The sequence below is a fragment of the Physeter macrocephalus genome, chromosome 14, assembly GCF_002837175.3.
Source record: "Physeter macrocephalus isolate SW-GA chromosome 14, ASM283717v5, whole genome shotgun sequence".
NCBI lineage: Eukaryota > Metazoa > Chordata > Mammalia > Artiodactyla > Physeteridae > Physeter > Physeter macrocephalus.
Genome location: NC_041227.1, coordinates 19,498,009 through 19,515,480, shown reverse-complemented (window position 1 = coordinate 19,515,480; position 17,472 = coordinate 19,498,009). Strand labels below are relative to the sequence as shown.

Here is a 17,472-nt window from a genome sequence, read left to right as displayed (position 1 = left end):
ACTTTCCCATTGGGAGGATGCCCACAGCTGGGTGAGGGGAAGGTGGGCTGGATTTCAGAGGCCCCTAGCCCCTTTGTGCAGTGCGTATACTATACAACTGTACTCAGAGACCCTGGAATAGCACATAATTTAGTATATGCTAGTTGCTGTTGTTATTGTTATTTTCATTATTAATTTATTCCTTGGCCAAAGATTTAGACTTTTTGATACTTATGAGGAATTATCCCACCAGGTTATTGCCTTCTGAGGAATGGTATAACAAGGGGGTGTATTTCACTGAATCTTTGCTAACACTGAAAATAAATCTTTGCCAATGTGATGGATGAAAAAATCATCTCGTTGTTACACATTTTTGCTATAATTTATTTGATCATTTCTCCTATGCCTGTTGATCATCTGTTTCTTTGAATAACTGTTAGTATCTTTTGTCCATATTTCTGTCTCTGTGTTATCATTTATTGTTTGTTTGCTTTTGATGTATTTTTTCATACTTTAACTGTATATACGTAGATTCTGACTATCCAGAGACCCAGGTGTCAGGAAAAAATGGTTTTACTTCTGGTAAATTCAGATTCAGCTTTTAAAGCTCCTTTATACTCTCTATCCAATTTTTAATTTTAGCTTTTTATCTTGGAAAATTTTGTCACTTACACAGTTAGAAAGAATAGTCTAATGAGCCACCTTTTCACCTATGACTTAACAGTTATCAATTTGTGGTGGTTCTTGTTTCATCTTTAAGCTCCCCCTCCCCCTCAAAAAAGTACACACACTGTATTATTTTGTAATAAATTTCAGATATCAGATTATCTCATCTGTAAGTATCGCACTATTATCATTGTCTTTTTTTATGTCTTCTTTTTTAGATTCAGAAAAAGCGAGGGGATCTTCGATTGATTGTGGCTTCAGCCACCTTGGATGCAGAGGTATGAGCATTTCCCCCTCTCGCCCTCTGTCCCCGGTTAGCACTGGGATTGTTGGACATGTCCTGGGGAAGCTGCCTGCAGCAAGAGCTTATCTTTGGCAGGATGGCCTACCTTCCTTGTGGGGTCATCCGATGTCCTAGATTCCATGTGATCAGAGGAAACTCCTTTTCAGCTTGTGGGTGGAAACTAGCCTGTAATTAATTGAGTTCATAATTACCTATTTGTCTTGTTTCTCTACATACTACGTTTTCCCCTACACAGGCAATTTCTTTTTATTACTCTAGTAGGAGGCTATATTTCTTGAATTTATGACTTTAGCATTTATATTGGGGGTACAGTTGAAGTTTTCCTTCTACATGTAATAATTTCCATGCTATAATTTTTTATGGCTAAGTTTACATTATTTTTCTTTTTTTAAAAAAAAATTTTAATTGAAGTATAATTGATTTACAATGTTGTGTTAATTTCTTTTTTAAAAAGATTTTTAAAAAATAAATAATTTAGGGCTTCCCTGGTGGCGCAGTGGTTGCGCGTCCGCCTACCGATGCAGGGGAACCGGGTTCGCGACCCGGTTTGGGAGGATCCCACATGCCGCAGAGCGGCTGGGCCCGTGAGCCATGGCCGCTGAGCCTGCGCGTCCGGAGCCTGTGCTCCGCAACGGGAGAGGCCACCACAGAGGGAGGCCCGCATACCACAAAAAAAAAATAAATAAATAAATAAAAAAAAAATAAATAATTTATTTATGTATTTGTTTTTGGCTGCATTGGGTCCTCGCCGCTGCATGTCTAGCCACGGTGAGCAGGGGCCACTCCTTGCTGTGGCGCATGGGCCCCTCACCGCGGTGGCCTCCCCCGTTGCAGAGCACGGGCTCCAGGCGCACAGGTTTCAGTAGTTGTGGCTCACGGGCTTCAGAGCACAGGCTCAGCAATTGTGGCTCACAGGCCTAGTTGCTCCACGGCACGTGGGATCCTCCCGGACCAGGGCTCGAACCTGTGTCCCCAGCATTGGCCAGCAGATTTCCACCCACTGCGCCACCAGGGAAGCCCCTGTTGTGTTAATTTCTGCTGTACAGCAAAGTGATTCAGTTATACATAAAAATATATATATATTCTTTTTAATAGTCTTTCCCATTATGGTTTATCATGGGATATTGAGTATAGTTCTCTGTGCTATGCAGTAGGTCCTTGTTGTTTATCCATTCTTTTTTTTTTAAATAAATTTATTTATTTGTTTACTGATTTTTGGCTGCATTGCATCTTCGTTGCTGTGCACGGGCTTTCTCTAGTTGCGGCAAGCTGGGGCTCCTCTTCCTTGCAGTGCGCGGGCTTCTTATTGCGGTGGCTTCTCTTGTTGCGGAGCACGGGCTCTAGGCACGTGGGCTTTAGTAGTTGTGGCACGTGGGCTCAGTAGTTGTGGCTTGCAGGCTCTAGAGTGCAGGCTCAGTAGTTGTGGTGCACGGGCTTAGTTGCTCTGCAGCATGTGGGATCTTCCCGGACCAGGGCTCAAACCCGTGTCCCCTGCATTGGCAGGCGATGTTTATCCATTCTCTCTATAAAAATGTATATCTGCTAACCCCAACCTCCCACTCCATCCCTCCTCAACCCCCGCCCCCATTTTTCTCTAAATGACTAATATTTTAGTTCAGACAGCAGTTCAGCTCAACACATAATTTTGACCACTTGCCACACACACACACACACACACACACACACACACACACACACACACACTCACTCACTCACACACTCACACACACAGAAGCACAGTTCTGGCTACAGGTGATTCATACACTCCCTGACTTCTCCAGGAAGCAGACATGTAAATATATATTTGCGGTTCAGTTTGTTCAACGTGCTGAGACAGCCAAGGAGGGGGTGCTCACTCTCTAGTCATCTGGAGAATGTCCAGAAGCTTTCCCAGAGGAGGGACATCCCACCTGGGTTGCCAAGGTGCACAGAAGTTCACCAGATGGGCAGGGGTGGGGAAGTGGGGAAGTGCATCCTAAACATGCCCAGAACCACAGGGGCATGAAACCATGTGTTCAAGGGGCTGTGAGTCAAGTATAAGGTGGGAGTCGTACCTCGCCTGTGGCCCCCATGGGGGCTGATGTGCCCCGTCACCTCTCCGTCTCCTTCCAGCTCCTTCAGCGCTCCTCATCCTGCTGCCTCACCTTGCTGTTCCCCAGAAAGACCTAAGCATGCGTCTGCTCTCGGTGGGGGGCCTCTTTCTAGACCTCTCTTACCCCAGACGTTCTCATGGCTTTGCACTCATTTCATTTCAGTCTTGATCAGATAGTAGCTCCTCATTTTTTCTGTTTAGCGCTTCTCACTAGCTAACATATGCATATCTGGGTGTTTGTTTATTGTATGTCTCCCATCACTAAAATGTAAGCACCATGAAGACTGGGACTCTGTCTTACTCTATGTTATCCCTTTCATCTAAAACAGTGTCTGGCACAAAAGAGCAGGGACTTTGGGTTGAATGAATCTTAGTTGAATGGAAAGCGATGGGAGATTCAAATGGAGAGGCTGGTAGGGGTCAGATGATGGGAGGTCTTACAGGCCACGTGAAGGAGGAAGGACTCACCCTGCTGGTCAGGAGCCCCAGCAGAGTGTGAGGCATAGCAGTGACTTGATCGCATTTGGATTCTAGAAAGATCACTCTGGGTGCTGTGTAGAAGAGATAACAGATGTGGAGATCCCAGTCAGGAGGGCAGTTCTGTAATGCAGCTGAGATGAAAAGGGCCTGGCTCTTGGTATCCCTGCGGCTTCTGGGATGCAGAACAACGCGGAGGGAGAAAAACCTCAGCATGGCTGGGAGAGATGCCTGCATGTGCCCTGGCTGATTTCTCGGACCTTCTCACGGGCTGTAGGAGTCTGTTGTCTTAGGTCTGCCCACCATAACTCTTGGATTAAAGCTCTCTGTTGCCCTCTTTAATGAATTCTTATGCCCTTCACCCATGATACTGGCTGGAATGCTGTTTTGAAGGCTGCACCTGACCTCATCTCCTGTTATCTCCTCCATGACTAAGTTGCCCAGAACATCTTCTCTATTTTACCCCTTATGTTCGTCACCACCCCCATTTTAAAAATTATTCCCAATAGTTTTTATTGTGCTTGAGATCTATAACATCCAAGCCTTTTCTTAGAATCATTGTTAATACTTATTTCTTGCTTACTTTTTGTTCGCCTTTCATTGTCTTTGGTGTGGCATGGAGATTTAAAAACAGCTTCTTTCTTTTCTGCCTACTGTAGTTGATAGAGACGGACTTCCTGGAAGTGATTATTTTTAGGTGGGAAAGTGGAATGTAGGAGTTGTGTCACACCTTGAGTGCGCTAGGACGCAGGGGTTGCTGGGATGTCGGCAGCATTCACGGGGTCCTTGGGTGGGCTCGGGCCGTCCTTTTCTTCATCCCTTCCTGGCTCGGCCAGTGAGGGGGAGTGAGGTCTGTGTGTGAGTGAGGGGGGACCCAGGTGGGTGTGGGTACACGTGGGGTGTGGAGCGTGTTCCCAGGTGAGAGAGAGCGAGGAAGAGGAAGGAGTGGGCTGAAGTGGATGAGAGAGGAGGAGTGTGTGGCCGTGGGAGTGGGGTAGGGCGTGGCTCAGGTAACATTTTGCCCTAGAGGCCCAGGGGGACCAGAACTCATCCCCGGTCCCCCAGCTGCTGGATCTGTGGGCGACAGACTCATTCCAGGCTCCACTGCCTGGAGGGGTAGATACCACCTGCTCTGGTTTCGCTCAGGGTCTGGGGTGGCCCAGCCTGCAGGTGAGGACACCAGTGACGGCGGCTGGGAGGCAGAGGCAAGCGGGGTTTGACGGGAGCTGAGCAGACAGTCGCCTTGATTGGTTTCGCTGTTTGTGAGCCTAATTGAGTCAGCAATTACAGAATATGACCGGGTATAATTACGAAGTATTTATTGACCATTGTATCCCATGGTGTTGTTTTTCTTTTATTGGCTTCCATTCACACAGCAGAAAATATGATCACTGACAACTCCCACAGTGTTTTGTCACAGGTCCAGCTTGAAGAGAGAATAATTTCTCTTTCCAGATTCCTCAAGAAGGAGTATGGGGTCTGCTGGGGTCAGGAATCCACTTGGGACCATTCTGCATGGGCCAGGGGTGGGCAGGTCATGTCGGTGTGGCTGTTGGGGTCCAGTCCTGTGGGTCAGATCAGAGCCGCTGCCGGGAGGAAGCTGGTGAGCTGGGAAGGCAGTGCACCAGACGGCCACGTCGTTTACGTTCCATCTCATAGACGAGCCTCTTCCTCTGTGTCATTTTATGTTTCTCACCATGTGTCTGTGTCAGTGTGATCCATGTCTTTGAAACTTGACTTAAACTCTTATTTTCTAGGTTGGTTGAACCCATTTCACTCCTCCTGGTCCTTCTGCCTCAAGATGCATACACTGTTGATACTATATTTATTTGCTTTCTAATCCATATTTTATATTTCCAAATAAAGATAAAAGATAAAGATCTTAAGGATAAAAATCTCATGCCTTCTCACTTAATGCTGAGTTGGATTTCTTGAAAGAGTAACTCCCTGTCTTTACCCCTCAGCACCACAGATTCCTTAACAGAGAAGGTGTAGCCGTCTACTCTCACAACAGTGTTAAGCCTTCATCCTCCTCCCTGTTCTGTTTGCGTTTTTGGTCCAAAAAGCCTGTCTGCCAAGCCTTTTTAAAAATCTTTCTCTTCCGCCTGCAGCGTCTGGAGCTCCACCTTCTCCCCTCTCTCCGCCTCCTTGATGTCCTCCCCAGGCTCCTTTGCTGGCTGCTCTTCCTTCTCCAGGCTGTTCATCTTCATGGCCCCTGGTTCAGTGGATGCTTCCACTTTTGGCCTCTTAACTGGGCTCCTTCGCTCCAGCCTGGGCTGCCAGCAGCGGGCTAGTCACAGACCATGAAACTCATGGACCCACGACTCCTACAAACTCGTGGCTCTCAGCAGCTCTACGGCAGTCCCTTTCTCATTGTCACAGTCATTTGGGCTCAGGACATTCGTTGCTTTAGGAAGTTGCTTCTTCTGTGTTTGTGTGTGTGTGTGTGTGTGTGTGTGTGTGTGTGTGTGTGTGTGTGTTTAGCTTTAGGAAGTTTTTAGCCCTGATTGAGTAAGAAGTAATTCCATCGTCCCCACCAGAGTCAGGGATGCAGAACAGGTCTGATCACCTCACACCCATCTTCGCTACCCTTGTCTTACCCATCTAATAAAGTGCCTGTGGAGTATGACATTTGGACCACTTCAGAATGATCACTACGATCACTTACTGGGTACTGTTCGAGGCCAGACCTGTGCCAAGTGCAGTCAGACACACTTTATAGGAGCAACAGCCTTGCAGGGTGTAGAGAGCAGTTCATCCATTTTGTCAATGAGACAACCAACTTAGAGATGAGACGGGCCTGCCCTAGACCTTGAGCTGTCTCCTCCATCAGGGGCCCCTTTACATCTTAGTCTACACTCCGCCGTCATCCTAGGAAGGGGGTACCTCTTCTCCTTCCTAGCTGGTAATAATCGTCCTCATCCTTTCAGGCTTAGCCGGGGGGTACTGCTGCCTCCAGGAAGCCCTCCCTGCAGCCAGTCATTATTGGTCTTTCTTCCTCCCCGAATTGTAACTCGCAGCTCTTTTCTGGTCATCCAGTCACTGGGCCTCGGTTTATGTTATGATTGGTCCTTTGCACGCCTTCCTCCCTGGCTTATTCACTCTTTGGGGGAGTGGGATGGAATCTCTTCTCCCTTGTTTGTGCATCACTTGTAGCCTGCCCATGCTGTGCACACCACAGGACACAGGAAGGCTGAAGTCGCTTGCAGAGAATTTACCCGGAAGAAGCGTGGAGACTGGTGCACAGCGCAGTTCTTTTGTTGGCCTGAGGCTTGTTTTCTTATGCCTCTGCTTACTCTTTTCAAACACAACTTTGATGTTAACACGTAGCATCCAGCTATTTTGTAGTTCAATCCAGTGGACTCTTTTAGAAGTGCTCCTCCAAAAGCCCTTTCACATTGCGCTTGATGTAGGTCCTCAGGGCACCCCTGGGCTCCCAGTTTCCAGGAGCAGGCGTGGGTGTGTTTAGGGAGGATACCTGGGAACTAAAGAAGACAGGCCTTGTGCTCACATGGGCAGGCCTCCTAGGAGAAGAGAAAGTGATGCTGGGCCAGGCCTCAGGGGATCGGGAAGGTCACTGAGAGTCAGATAATGGTGTGCTCCACCTTACAGGATGTCTGTGCCCCTGCAGCTAGACAGCAGCCCCCCTCCAGCACTCTGTGTCCTGCCGGCTTGGTCACTCGGTTCTTCTCGGTCTCAACTTCTCCGTGTGTCTTGGGTCACATGCCCCAAGAGGGCATCTTCGGTGGAGTCTCCCTCCCCCATCGCTGGCCAGTGCTCTCACATCAGGCCTCCCTATAGACTGCAGGTCTGGTGGTCACGTGCCATTGAAGAGGACGTGGCCACCTATTCAGGAGGAATTGCCAAGAGCCACTCTTCTCAACAGGGTCCTGTGGGAGCATCGGAGAAGTGAATGCTTGCCAACCTGCCCCATACAGAGTGTTGTGCTGCTTCCTGTGGGGCATATAAAGACGGAGAGGACTCTGTCCCTGTACATATAGAGTACATGCAGATCTGTAACTGTGCTACCAGGGACACATCTACTGTTCATAGACGTATACGCTTCCTTTATACACTGACAACTTGTGTGATCAGAGCTGTGCTTTCCAGATCAGAGCTACACATCAACCTGATTTAATCCATATTTAACTGGAGTTACGCCTTCTGACCTAATTTTCTGTTAAATAAAATATGGGGGTTGGGGGCGGCGGGTGTGGGTGGGTTAAGATCAATAGCACAGCTGCATGTTGACTCAGATGCACTGCTGAATGCAGTTTGGAAATCTAACTTTTATCATTTCTATCAAGTCTTCAATAAAGAGTCTGTCATTGAAATGTGATTCTCCAAAATTGCAATAATAAAAATACGATTTTTAATAATTATTTTGTAACCCCTAGTCTGTATTATATATATCCAATCCCTACTCCCCACCCTCTGCCCTGCCAGTTTTATATTGTTTTCTTTCTTTCCGTGAGTTACTATGAACCTTTTTTTTTTTGAGAGGAGTGAAGAATTGATTTTTTTTTTTTCTTTTAGAAATTTTGGGATTTCTTTAACCAAAATGACACCAGTGACCCAACCAGGGATACGTGCGTGATCCTTACAGTGGAAGGGCGAACATTTCCAGTGGATATCTTTTATCTACAAAGGTTTGTTGATCCTTGCATTTTTAATGAGGGCAATTAGAAAACTAGGCCTGTTCTGTGGGATGAGAAGCAATTGCATCTGCTTGCGGCTCTGAGGGCGATGTGCCAGACTGCTGAGGAGGGGCGGGCGCGTTCTGCACCTCCCATCATCGATAGGGTGCTCTGGAGCCCTGCTCAGTATCACTGCTGGATTTCGTTGAAACTGCATGCTGATGTGCAGGTTTCTATGACCCTCTGGTCCCTGGGCTCTGCTGGAAAGAGCAAAATGGTAACAGTGTCGCAGGGAGGAGGGTTCTGTAGTTGTCGGAACTGGGCTTTACAAGACTGTCTGTCAGCTTGGGCAGTATTAGTGATTTGAATCATTTGGTTCTCAGCTCTTTACATCTTAGCAAGAAGGCCTGCTTGACATTTTCGGGAGGAGCCTCCTTGGACAGGAAGGAGTCATCCTAATTCCTACCCCTAGTCACTGGACAGACAAAGACCAGGAGCCTGGGCCAGTGGCAGATGAATCCAGAGAGTTGTGGGCTTGACTTCTGAGTGATTCTAGTGGGACAGGACACCCATTAGCTCCTGTCAGACATGCTGCCAGTGGTCAGGAGGGGAAATAGAATATGGGATTCAGCACTGGAACCATAGATCTAGTTTCCCTGGTCAGGCATCCTTGCATGCTAAAGATAGGACATCTGTTTGCCCGGGTTTATTGCTTTTATGTCTCTGCAAATAAAGCCAAAAATCATAGTTTACGTGTAACTACGGATTGTTTTTGAATGCCGCATTTAAAAAAAGAGTGAATGTTTATTTTATCAATAATTATTCATATATTGATTACCTGCTGGGCAGGCCCAAACTAACTTTCACGAGGCTTTGCTGCCAGATTACTAGGGTAATTGATCTATAATTAATGAGCATATTCTAGTGATGAATTTATCTCACACATCTTTTCAGTCCCGTTCCAGATTATATCAAATCAACTGTAGAAACTGTGATGAAAATTCACCAGACAGAGGGAGATGGAGACATATTAGCATTTCTCACTGGCCAGGTAATTCCATCGGACCTTTTCTCTGTGGTGAACAGACATGTTAAGGCAGGACTAGAATTTATACAGAGGCCTGTTACTTTACTTAGCCACTGATTTCATGTTTTATTGTATTTTGCGGTTACTTGAATACATAAAGAATTGTTTAGTTTGATGTCATTCATCTGTTAACTCAATTGCCAGAAAGTCTTTAGTTCCTGCCTGTTCTGTCTACAGAGGGTTAAATGTATTTTAAATTTATTAGCTAATTCCAGAGTAAATTAGAGAGTTCGATGGGCCGTTTTGATACCAGAATTGAATACTGCATGAGGTACATTTTGTGCCTCCTTGTTGTTGCTGCAGCCCCTTTTCCCAGTGATACCTTTGCAGCTCATCCTGCAGGGGACAAGTAGGCACATCACTGGAAAAACAACTGAACAAGCCCAAATGCTCACTCAAGGTTGTAGCTCTGTTCAGAACTACCTTCTAGTTGTAATCATTTCCACCGTCAAACATTTTCCATGGTTCAGTGATCTTTTCTAGGGAGAGCTTATAGTGATTTTGTATGCCACGCTGTTTGCCACAGAGCATAAAAAAAAAAACTCAGTGAAAGTCATAGTTTTGGTGTATCAGGAATTCTTCTGTTGACTGCAGATAGTGTAGATTTCAGTGGTTAACCTGACAGTTGCAGTTTGCGCTCCCATCGGCACCACTGTTCGGTAGCATTTGATTGAATAGCACCCCAGCGTGGAACGTGGTGGCTCTGACAGTTGTGAATCTGACCACATTTAAAATCCTCATCCCAGCTTTCATTTTCTTGCAGTATGATAAAATGACATGCTTCAAACTGATCTCATTTTCTTTGGTTCCTGGTTCGATGATTTTAGGAAGAGGTAGAAACTGTTGTGTCTATGCTGATTGAGCAGGCTCGAGCACTGGGTCGGACTGGGATGAAGAGACACCTCCGGGTTCTCCCCATGTATGCGGGACTGCCTTCCTTTGAGCAAATGAAAGTGTTTGAAAGGGTGTCACGCACTGTCAGAAAGGTGAGACTAACCCGAGGACCAAGGGCTATAATCACGTTGGTGCTCCGTTGCTCCCCACTAGAAAGATTTATTTTATTTTATTAAAAACATTTTTTTAAATTGAAGTAGAGTTGATTTACAATGTTGTGCCAGTCTCTGCTGTACAGCAGAGTGACTCAGCCACACACATACATACATTCTTTTTTTACATTCTTTTCCATTGTGGTTTATCCCAGGAGACTGGATATAGTTCCCTGTGCTATGCATTAGGACCTTGTTGTTTATCCCTTCTAAATGTAATAGTTTGTATCTACCAGCCCCAAACTCCCAGTCCATCCCTCTCCCTCCCCCCACCCCCTTGGCAACCACACGTCTGTTCTCTATGTCTGTGAGTCTGTTTCTGTTTTGTAGATAGGTTCATTTGTGCCATATTTTAGATTCCACATATAAGTGATATTATACAGTATTTGTCTTTCTCTGTCTGACTGACTTCACTTAGTATGATAATCTCAAGTTGCATCCATGTTGCTGCAGATGGCATTATTTCACTCTTTATGGCTGAGTAGTAGTCCATTGTATATATATGTACCACATCTTCTTTTTTCATTCATCTGTCGATGGACATTTAGGTTGTTTCCATGTTTTGGCTGTTGTGAACAGTGCTGCTGTGAACATAGGGGTGCATGTATCTTTTTGAATTACAGTTTTGTCCGGGTACATGGAAAGATTTATTTTAAATTGAAGTAAAATTTGCTAAATAGGAAGGTCTCTTTAAGAACTTAAAGTCCATGTTCCTGTGCAGCAGATCTAAAAGCGCACAATAAATAATGTGTTGCAAAGATTTGTAAACCTGCCCCACATAAGGTTTAGTAATTATCAGAGTAGGTGACTTCTCTTTGCTTCTTTTCTTCCTGCCTGATCTTTCCCCGTCATGTGATACTACCTTGGTTTAAAGGACTGTCTTGGTGGATCGTGATCAGTCGAGAACACTAGATCAGTTTCTACAAAATGGTTTCTAAACCATTTGTTTGAAGCATCAGTTTGCCTATAGAGCCAAGTTTGAGTCAGTTAATTCAAGGTGTGGCTTAAACATCCTTGGCCTTGAAATTGGGGTGGGGAAGGATGTGGTGAGAAGCATCGGTTTAAAGGAGCCAGTAGGCAGCCAGTCTGCTTCCTGTTCATCGCCTCCCTGGGCCTTGCTCTGTTTTCCCTTCCGTCAGATGAGGAAGGTACAGAACTGGCCCAAAGTCAGCCTAGAGTAGCTATTTATCAGCAGGTGGCAGAGAACGCAGTAGGTGAGGGATGACAGGTCTGAGGATCCCCTCCCAACTTCAGGCCACTTGCAAGAGGACACCTTGCCTCCTGGCCATTGGGACGGAGCAGCTCAAGTCTGTCCAGTCAAACGTGACCTGCAGCCAACTAGTCAGGAGGCCTGGGTTACCGTGTGCCCTGGGATGAGTTACTCAACCCTGAGGCCCAGTTCTCTCAGCTGTAAAGCATGAATAACAGTAACTTTTAACTTTTTTTTTTTTTTTTTTTTGGCGGTACGCGGGCCTCTCACTGCTGCGGCCTCTCCCGTTGCGGAGCACAGTCTCCGGACGCGCAGGCTCAGCGGCCATGGCTCACGGGCCTAGCCGCTCCGCGGCATGTGGCATCCTCCCGGACCCGGATCTGTACATGTCTCCTGCTGCTTCACAACTTCCAGGGGCAGCGACCTGTGCCCTTAGAATAAAATGCAAACCCCTCGCATGGCCCAGAGACTGTGCATGATCTGGTCCCCGCCTCCCTCCTAAGCTCGTCTTGTATTTATTTACTCTGGTCTCTGGTTGCATTGGCTGTTTCTGCTTCCTCTGCCTGGGTCCCTGTAGGGCTGGCTGCTGCTTATTACTCAGGTCTCAGCCCAAAATCATCTTTTAGAGAGGCTTTCCCTGGCCATCTAACCTGAAGTAGCACACTCCATTATTATAATATTATAATATATGATGTATACATTGAGTGCTGCATAATATTAGAGTATTACCCTGTTGCATTTTCTTCCCAGTCACTTTCTTGTTTATGTTCATTATTTCTCTACCCAAACACATACTGGAATGTAGACTCTTGTCCATCATACATTCCTGGCAGCTTGAAGAGTGCCTGGCAACCTGCAGACCCTCAGAAAGCAGTTAGAATGTGAGTGAGCAGATGACTAGACATGTACAAGGTGGTGATTTACTTAAGTTGTACCAAAGGTAAAAAACTAACATTTGTGGAATGTTACTCTGGGCCAAGTGCTCCAGGTACCAGGCTGTAATCACTTCATGTATATTTCACATTTAATCCCCTTAAGAACCCCGGGAGAGGGTAAATATTATTATGAAGACAAGGAAACATGCTCAGGAGGTTAAGTAATTTGTTCAAGGTCCCACACTTAGGGAGAATTCAAACCCAGGGCACCCTGACCCTAAAACTCATCATGCTCTATCCAGGATACCAAACTGCCTCTCACAGGTTCTGCACTGTCAGAAATATCTTAAAAGCTTTTAGGATTTTGATTAGTTTATTCTGAGTGAAAAGAACCAAATAACTTTTACCCTTACTCTCCTTCCTGTGGGGAGCCTAGGTGATAGTGGCCACCAATGTAGCAGAAACCTCCATCACAATCAGCGGGATTGTGTATGTGATTGACTGTGGCTTTGTGAAACTCCGAGCCTACAACCCCAGGACAGCTATTGAGTGCTTGGTGGTGGTCCCAGTGTCCCAGGCATCAGCCAGCCAGCGAGCAGGACGTGGTGGCCGCAGCCGCTCAGGAAAATGTTACCGCCTTTATACAGGTAAGTTTGGCTTTTTTTTTTTTTAAAGGGTTTTGACTTTCTAATACTCAGCCTGGGCATCAGAGAATATTACAGATATCTACCGTAATAGGCAAAACTTAACATAAGATCCAGACTTCCCTCACAAGGCCCTCGGTAATCTGGCCTCCACCGCCTTCCTCACTCCAAATGTGCCACTTCTTTGCTACCGCTCCCTGCTGGCCAAAGCTGGGCCACGAATCACCGGTTATTTGACATCTCCTTTCTAACCTAGTGTCTGTGCCTCAGCCTCTCTGTAGCCATGTGACGTGTAACTTGGGCCCTGCGGCTCAGGTCCTGTCTTTCTTACCTTTCCCTTAGCTTCGTGTGCCATTTTCTTGTTCTGGGATCCTTGAATCCTGTGGGTCCTCGCATTGGGTTCCATCTTTTTTTTTTTTTTTAATGTTTATTTATTTATTTTCTTATTAGTCACCATTTTATACACATCAGTGTATACATGTCAGTCCCAATCTCCCAGTTCATCCCGTCTGTGCCTCAGCCTCTCTGTAGCCATGTGACGTGTAACTTGGGCCCTGCGGCTCAGGTCCTGTCTTTCTTACCTTTCCCTTAGCTTCGTGTGCCATTTTCTTGTTCTGGGATCCTTGAATCCTGTGGGTCCTCGCATTGGGTTCCATCTTTTTTTTTTTTTAATGTTTATTTATTTATTTTCTTATTAGTCATCCATTTTATACACATCAGTGTATACATGTCAGTCCCAATCTCCCAGTTCATCCCACCACCACCACCACCACCCCCCGCCGCTGGGTTCCATCTTTACCTCTGGTTCAGAGCATCTTTGCAGAGCAAAACTGGCAGGATCTCTCCTGAGGCTCATTGATAGAAAGCAATTAGTTGGTCAACTCCTGCTCTGTGCCATGCACCATGCTAGGCTCTGAGGGAGCAAAATGAAATGACAATAAAGACCGTCCCAGCTCTTAAGGAGCTTTCTCTCCAGCTAGATGACAGCCTTACCTACAGAAAATGATGTCCCCAGAGCTGCTCTTTCCTTCTTCGTACTTCTCTTTTGTGGACAATGGTATCAGGGTTTCTCTCAATTGTCCAGACTTAATTTTCAAATCATTTTTAATTCCCTCCTCTGTCCAAGATCCATCTGCAGTCATGTACCAGATCCAGGGGGTTTTACCACTTATCTCTTCTTTGCTTTCCGGTTACCATCATCCTTGTTCAGTCCTTGACATCATTTATTCTTTTAGCAAATGTTTACAGAGCATCTGCTCTGTGCCAAGCATGGAGACAAGGCTTGGAAATCTAGGGCCAGGTGAGACATAGTCTGTGGCCACGTGACTGACAGCTTGGTGGTGGAGACAGGCTCATGAACAGATCAGCGTATTATGGTGTGATAGGGTCACCTTAATGGAATGAGCCTTGGAAGCAGAGAGCAGGGAGTTATCCTGTTGGAGAGGGCTCCACAGTCGGTAATTGAGCCCAGTCTTTTTTTTTTTTTTTTTTTTTTGTGGTATGCGGGCCTCCCTCTGTTGTGGCCTCTCCCGTTGCGGAGCACAGGCTCCAGACGTGCAGGCTCAGTGGCCATGGCTCACGGGCTCAGCCGCTCCGCGGCATGTGGGATCCTCCCAGACCGGGGCGCGAACCCGGTTCCCCTGCATCGGCAGGCGGACGCGCAACCACTGTGCCACCAGGGAAGCCCTGAGCCCAGTCTTATTGGCAGCCCAGTAGCTAATCCAGGTGAAGGGATAGCAGTGGAGATTAGATTCCAGCACACCAGGCAGAGGGAGTGGAATGTACCAGTACTTGGAGGGGAGGAAGGGGATAAAGAGGATTCATGGGAGGGAGGGGGAAGGCAGAGCCTGAAACCAGAGAGGTGAGGGTCTTCTACTGAAGGTGCTAAGAAGGAATGATGGAAGTGCAAAGAGGAGAACCAGGGCTAAAAGACGAACTGAAATACGGGGAGGACGAAGTTTTAAGAAAACAAACAAACAAACAAAAAATTTATTAAGGTGAAATTTACATAACATGAAATTAACCATTTTAATTGAACAGTTCAGTGGCATTTATTATGGTTCACAGTGTGCAACCACCACCTTTATCTAGTTTCAAAACATTTTCATCACTCCAAAGTAAAACTCCTAACCCATTAAGCAGTTTTTCCTCCATTTCTCCCCGCCCCCAGCAGCTGACAACCACCAACCAACAGGCTTTGTTCTGTCTTTCTGGATTGACAGTCGGCCCTCCGTATCTGCAGATTCAACCAACTACACATTGAAAATATTCGGGAAGAAAATCCCAGAAAGTTCCAGAAAGCAAAACTTGCATTTGCCTGCACACCAGCAACTGTTTACATAGCGTTTACATTGTATTAGGTACTATAAGTAATCTAGAGATGATTTAAAGTGTCCAGGAGGATGTGTGTAGGTTATATGCAAATACCGTGCCATTTTATATAAGGGACTTGAGCATCCTCAGATTTTGGTATCGGCAGTGGGGGAGAGGGGTGTCCTGGAACCAATCTCCTGTGGATACCAAGGGAAGACTGTATCTGTTTTGGATATTTCATATAAATTAAATCATATAATATGATGTTTTGCGTCTGGTTTCTTTCATTCAGCGTAATGTTTTCCAGGTTCATTTACATTGTATTAGTACTTCATTCCTTTTTGTGGCTGAATAATATTCTATTGTATGGATGTACCACAGTTTGTTTTTTCATTCGCTGATGGTTGTTTCTACCTTTTGGCTGTTGTGGATAGTGCTGCTATGAACAGCATGTATGTGTACTTGTGTGAGTACCTGTTTTTAATTCCTTTGGGTATACACCTAGGAGTGGAATTGCAGGGTCATACGGTAATTCTTTGTTTAACTTGAGGAACTCGTTACTTTTAAAGAGGAAGTGGCCAGCATCATCTCATGCTCCAAATAAATCAAACAGTAGACTGTGGACTAAAGATTGGCAAGTGGATTTGGTTAAAAGGTCACTGGAGTCCTTAGCATGAGCAGTTTTAGTGGAGGTGAGGTTGAGGAGAGGCCGCTTAATGGGCTACGTTAGATCCAGCCTCTAGGCTTTCTCCGCTAGCCTGCTTCCAGAAAACGCAGCTCTGAGCAGGGTGCTACCTGCTCAGACCCTTAACAGTTTCCCAGGACCTTATGGGAGTATTTCTAGCTTGTCTTCTCCTGTTGTCCACCAGCACCCACCCTACACTGCATCCCTGCTGAGCTGTACTCTTCTTGGACATACCTTCTGTTTTCCCACATCCACCCCTCAAACCTTTGATACCTGTCCATGGGCTGTTTCCTCTGCCCAACAGATCCTCCTTATCCTTGAAATCCTCTCTCACATATCGGTGCCCTCAAATGCCTTCTCCCACCAGCTGTCCCTCCTTCTTCCCTCTGCCTCCATTTCTCTTTGGGAGGACCCCTCACTGGGACCTAGCCTGTTCCTCATCTTGGTCCCAGGCCCCTTTGAATCACTGAAACTTCTCAAGAGCCATTGGCCTCCAGCTCCTGCAGCTCCTGGCCCAATGCCTTGTGTACTTGAGTTCTCAGTAGAGTTTAATTGAGTGTCATTGAACTCTTAGGAAGCACCTACTTCCTGTGAGCGTCTTCTCGGCAGGATCGTCCTCTTATCTGATAACTTTGTTTCTGCCTTGGTCAGCAGTGTGCTTGGAAAATGTGGTTATCCCACCAAAAGGCCATCCCCCAAACCCTCTTGAAACTTGATGGGAATATCCCATTTGGAACTTCCTGCTGTTGCCTGTTACCCAGAACCTTCCAAGTAGACCCAAGCATTTGGCCGTTTGTATCAGTCAGTTCACAGAGTATTTATTGTCTGTTTTTTCAAATTAAAGCTTTCTGAAGTCCTTCAGTGGTAGTGCTATTTCTTCATGACACCTTTTGTTTTGTTCTGATTTTTCTCTAGTTAAAGATTTACGATCTGAATGGAAGTTGAGCCACCTTTGTGTGAAAGAGGGTGTGCACAGTTAAAGTGTTGACTGATGTGGAAGGATTTTGTATATAATCCTCCTCTATATGATCCTTAAGCTTTCTGAATATACACAAAAAGGATTTAATCTCTTCCTACCTGTTTTTTCCCCCACCCTTTTTATCTAGCTTTTATAAAAAGGCTTCCCAGAGTCTCTTTCCTCCCTCTCCCCTCTCCCGCCCCTCCCATCTTGGCACCTCTGAACCTGGCGGTGCTTTTTCCTCAAAAGATGTTTGAGGACACCTTTTATTCCTGATGGTGCATGTAAGCATTCATTAATCTGTTTGGGGCAGCATCAGATTCTGGGGGTGACGTGTGTGCCTGGCTCAATTTAGAAAGTTAGATTTGGACAAATTTTGCTCTTTATAAGGTTTGGTCATTTTTTTAATATTTTGGAGATACTTTGGTTATGTTCTAGTTATATTTGGTGATTTATCTTGAAATTGTTCTTTGCTTTTATGTGTAGTTCTGGCCTGCTT

The 17,472-nt window shown here is 45.9% G+C and overlaps 1 protein-coding gene across 3 annotated transcripts in view; it reads left to right on the top strand.

Annotated features, from left to right (window-relative positions):
- The window catches only part of DHX35 (DEAH-box helicase 35), a 72,873-nt gene that overhangs the window by 31,375 nt on the left and 24,026 nt on the right, over window positions 1-17,472 (top strand). For all 3 annotated transcript variants that reach the window (XM_024128427.3, XM_024128429.3, XM_024128426.3), the window contains 5 exons: window positions 864-923; window positions 8,055-8,167; window positions 9,110-9,206; window positions 10,070-10,228; window positions 12,810-13,020. In XM_024128427.3, the coding sequence (XP_023984195.1) occupies window positions 864-923; window positions 8,055-8,167; window positions 9,110-9,206; window positions 10,070-10,228; window positions 12,810-13,020 (640 nt within the window). The remainder of the gene's footprint in view (window positions 1-863; window positions 924-8,054; window positions 8,168-9,109; window positions 9,207-10,069; window positions 10,229-12,809; window positions 13,021-17,472) is intronic.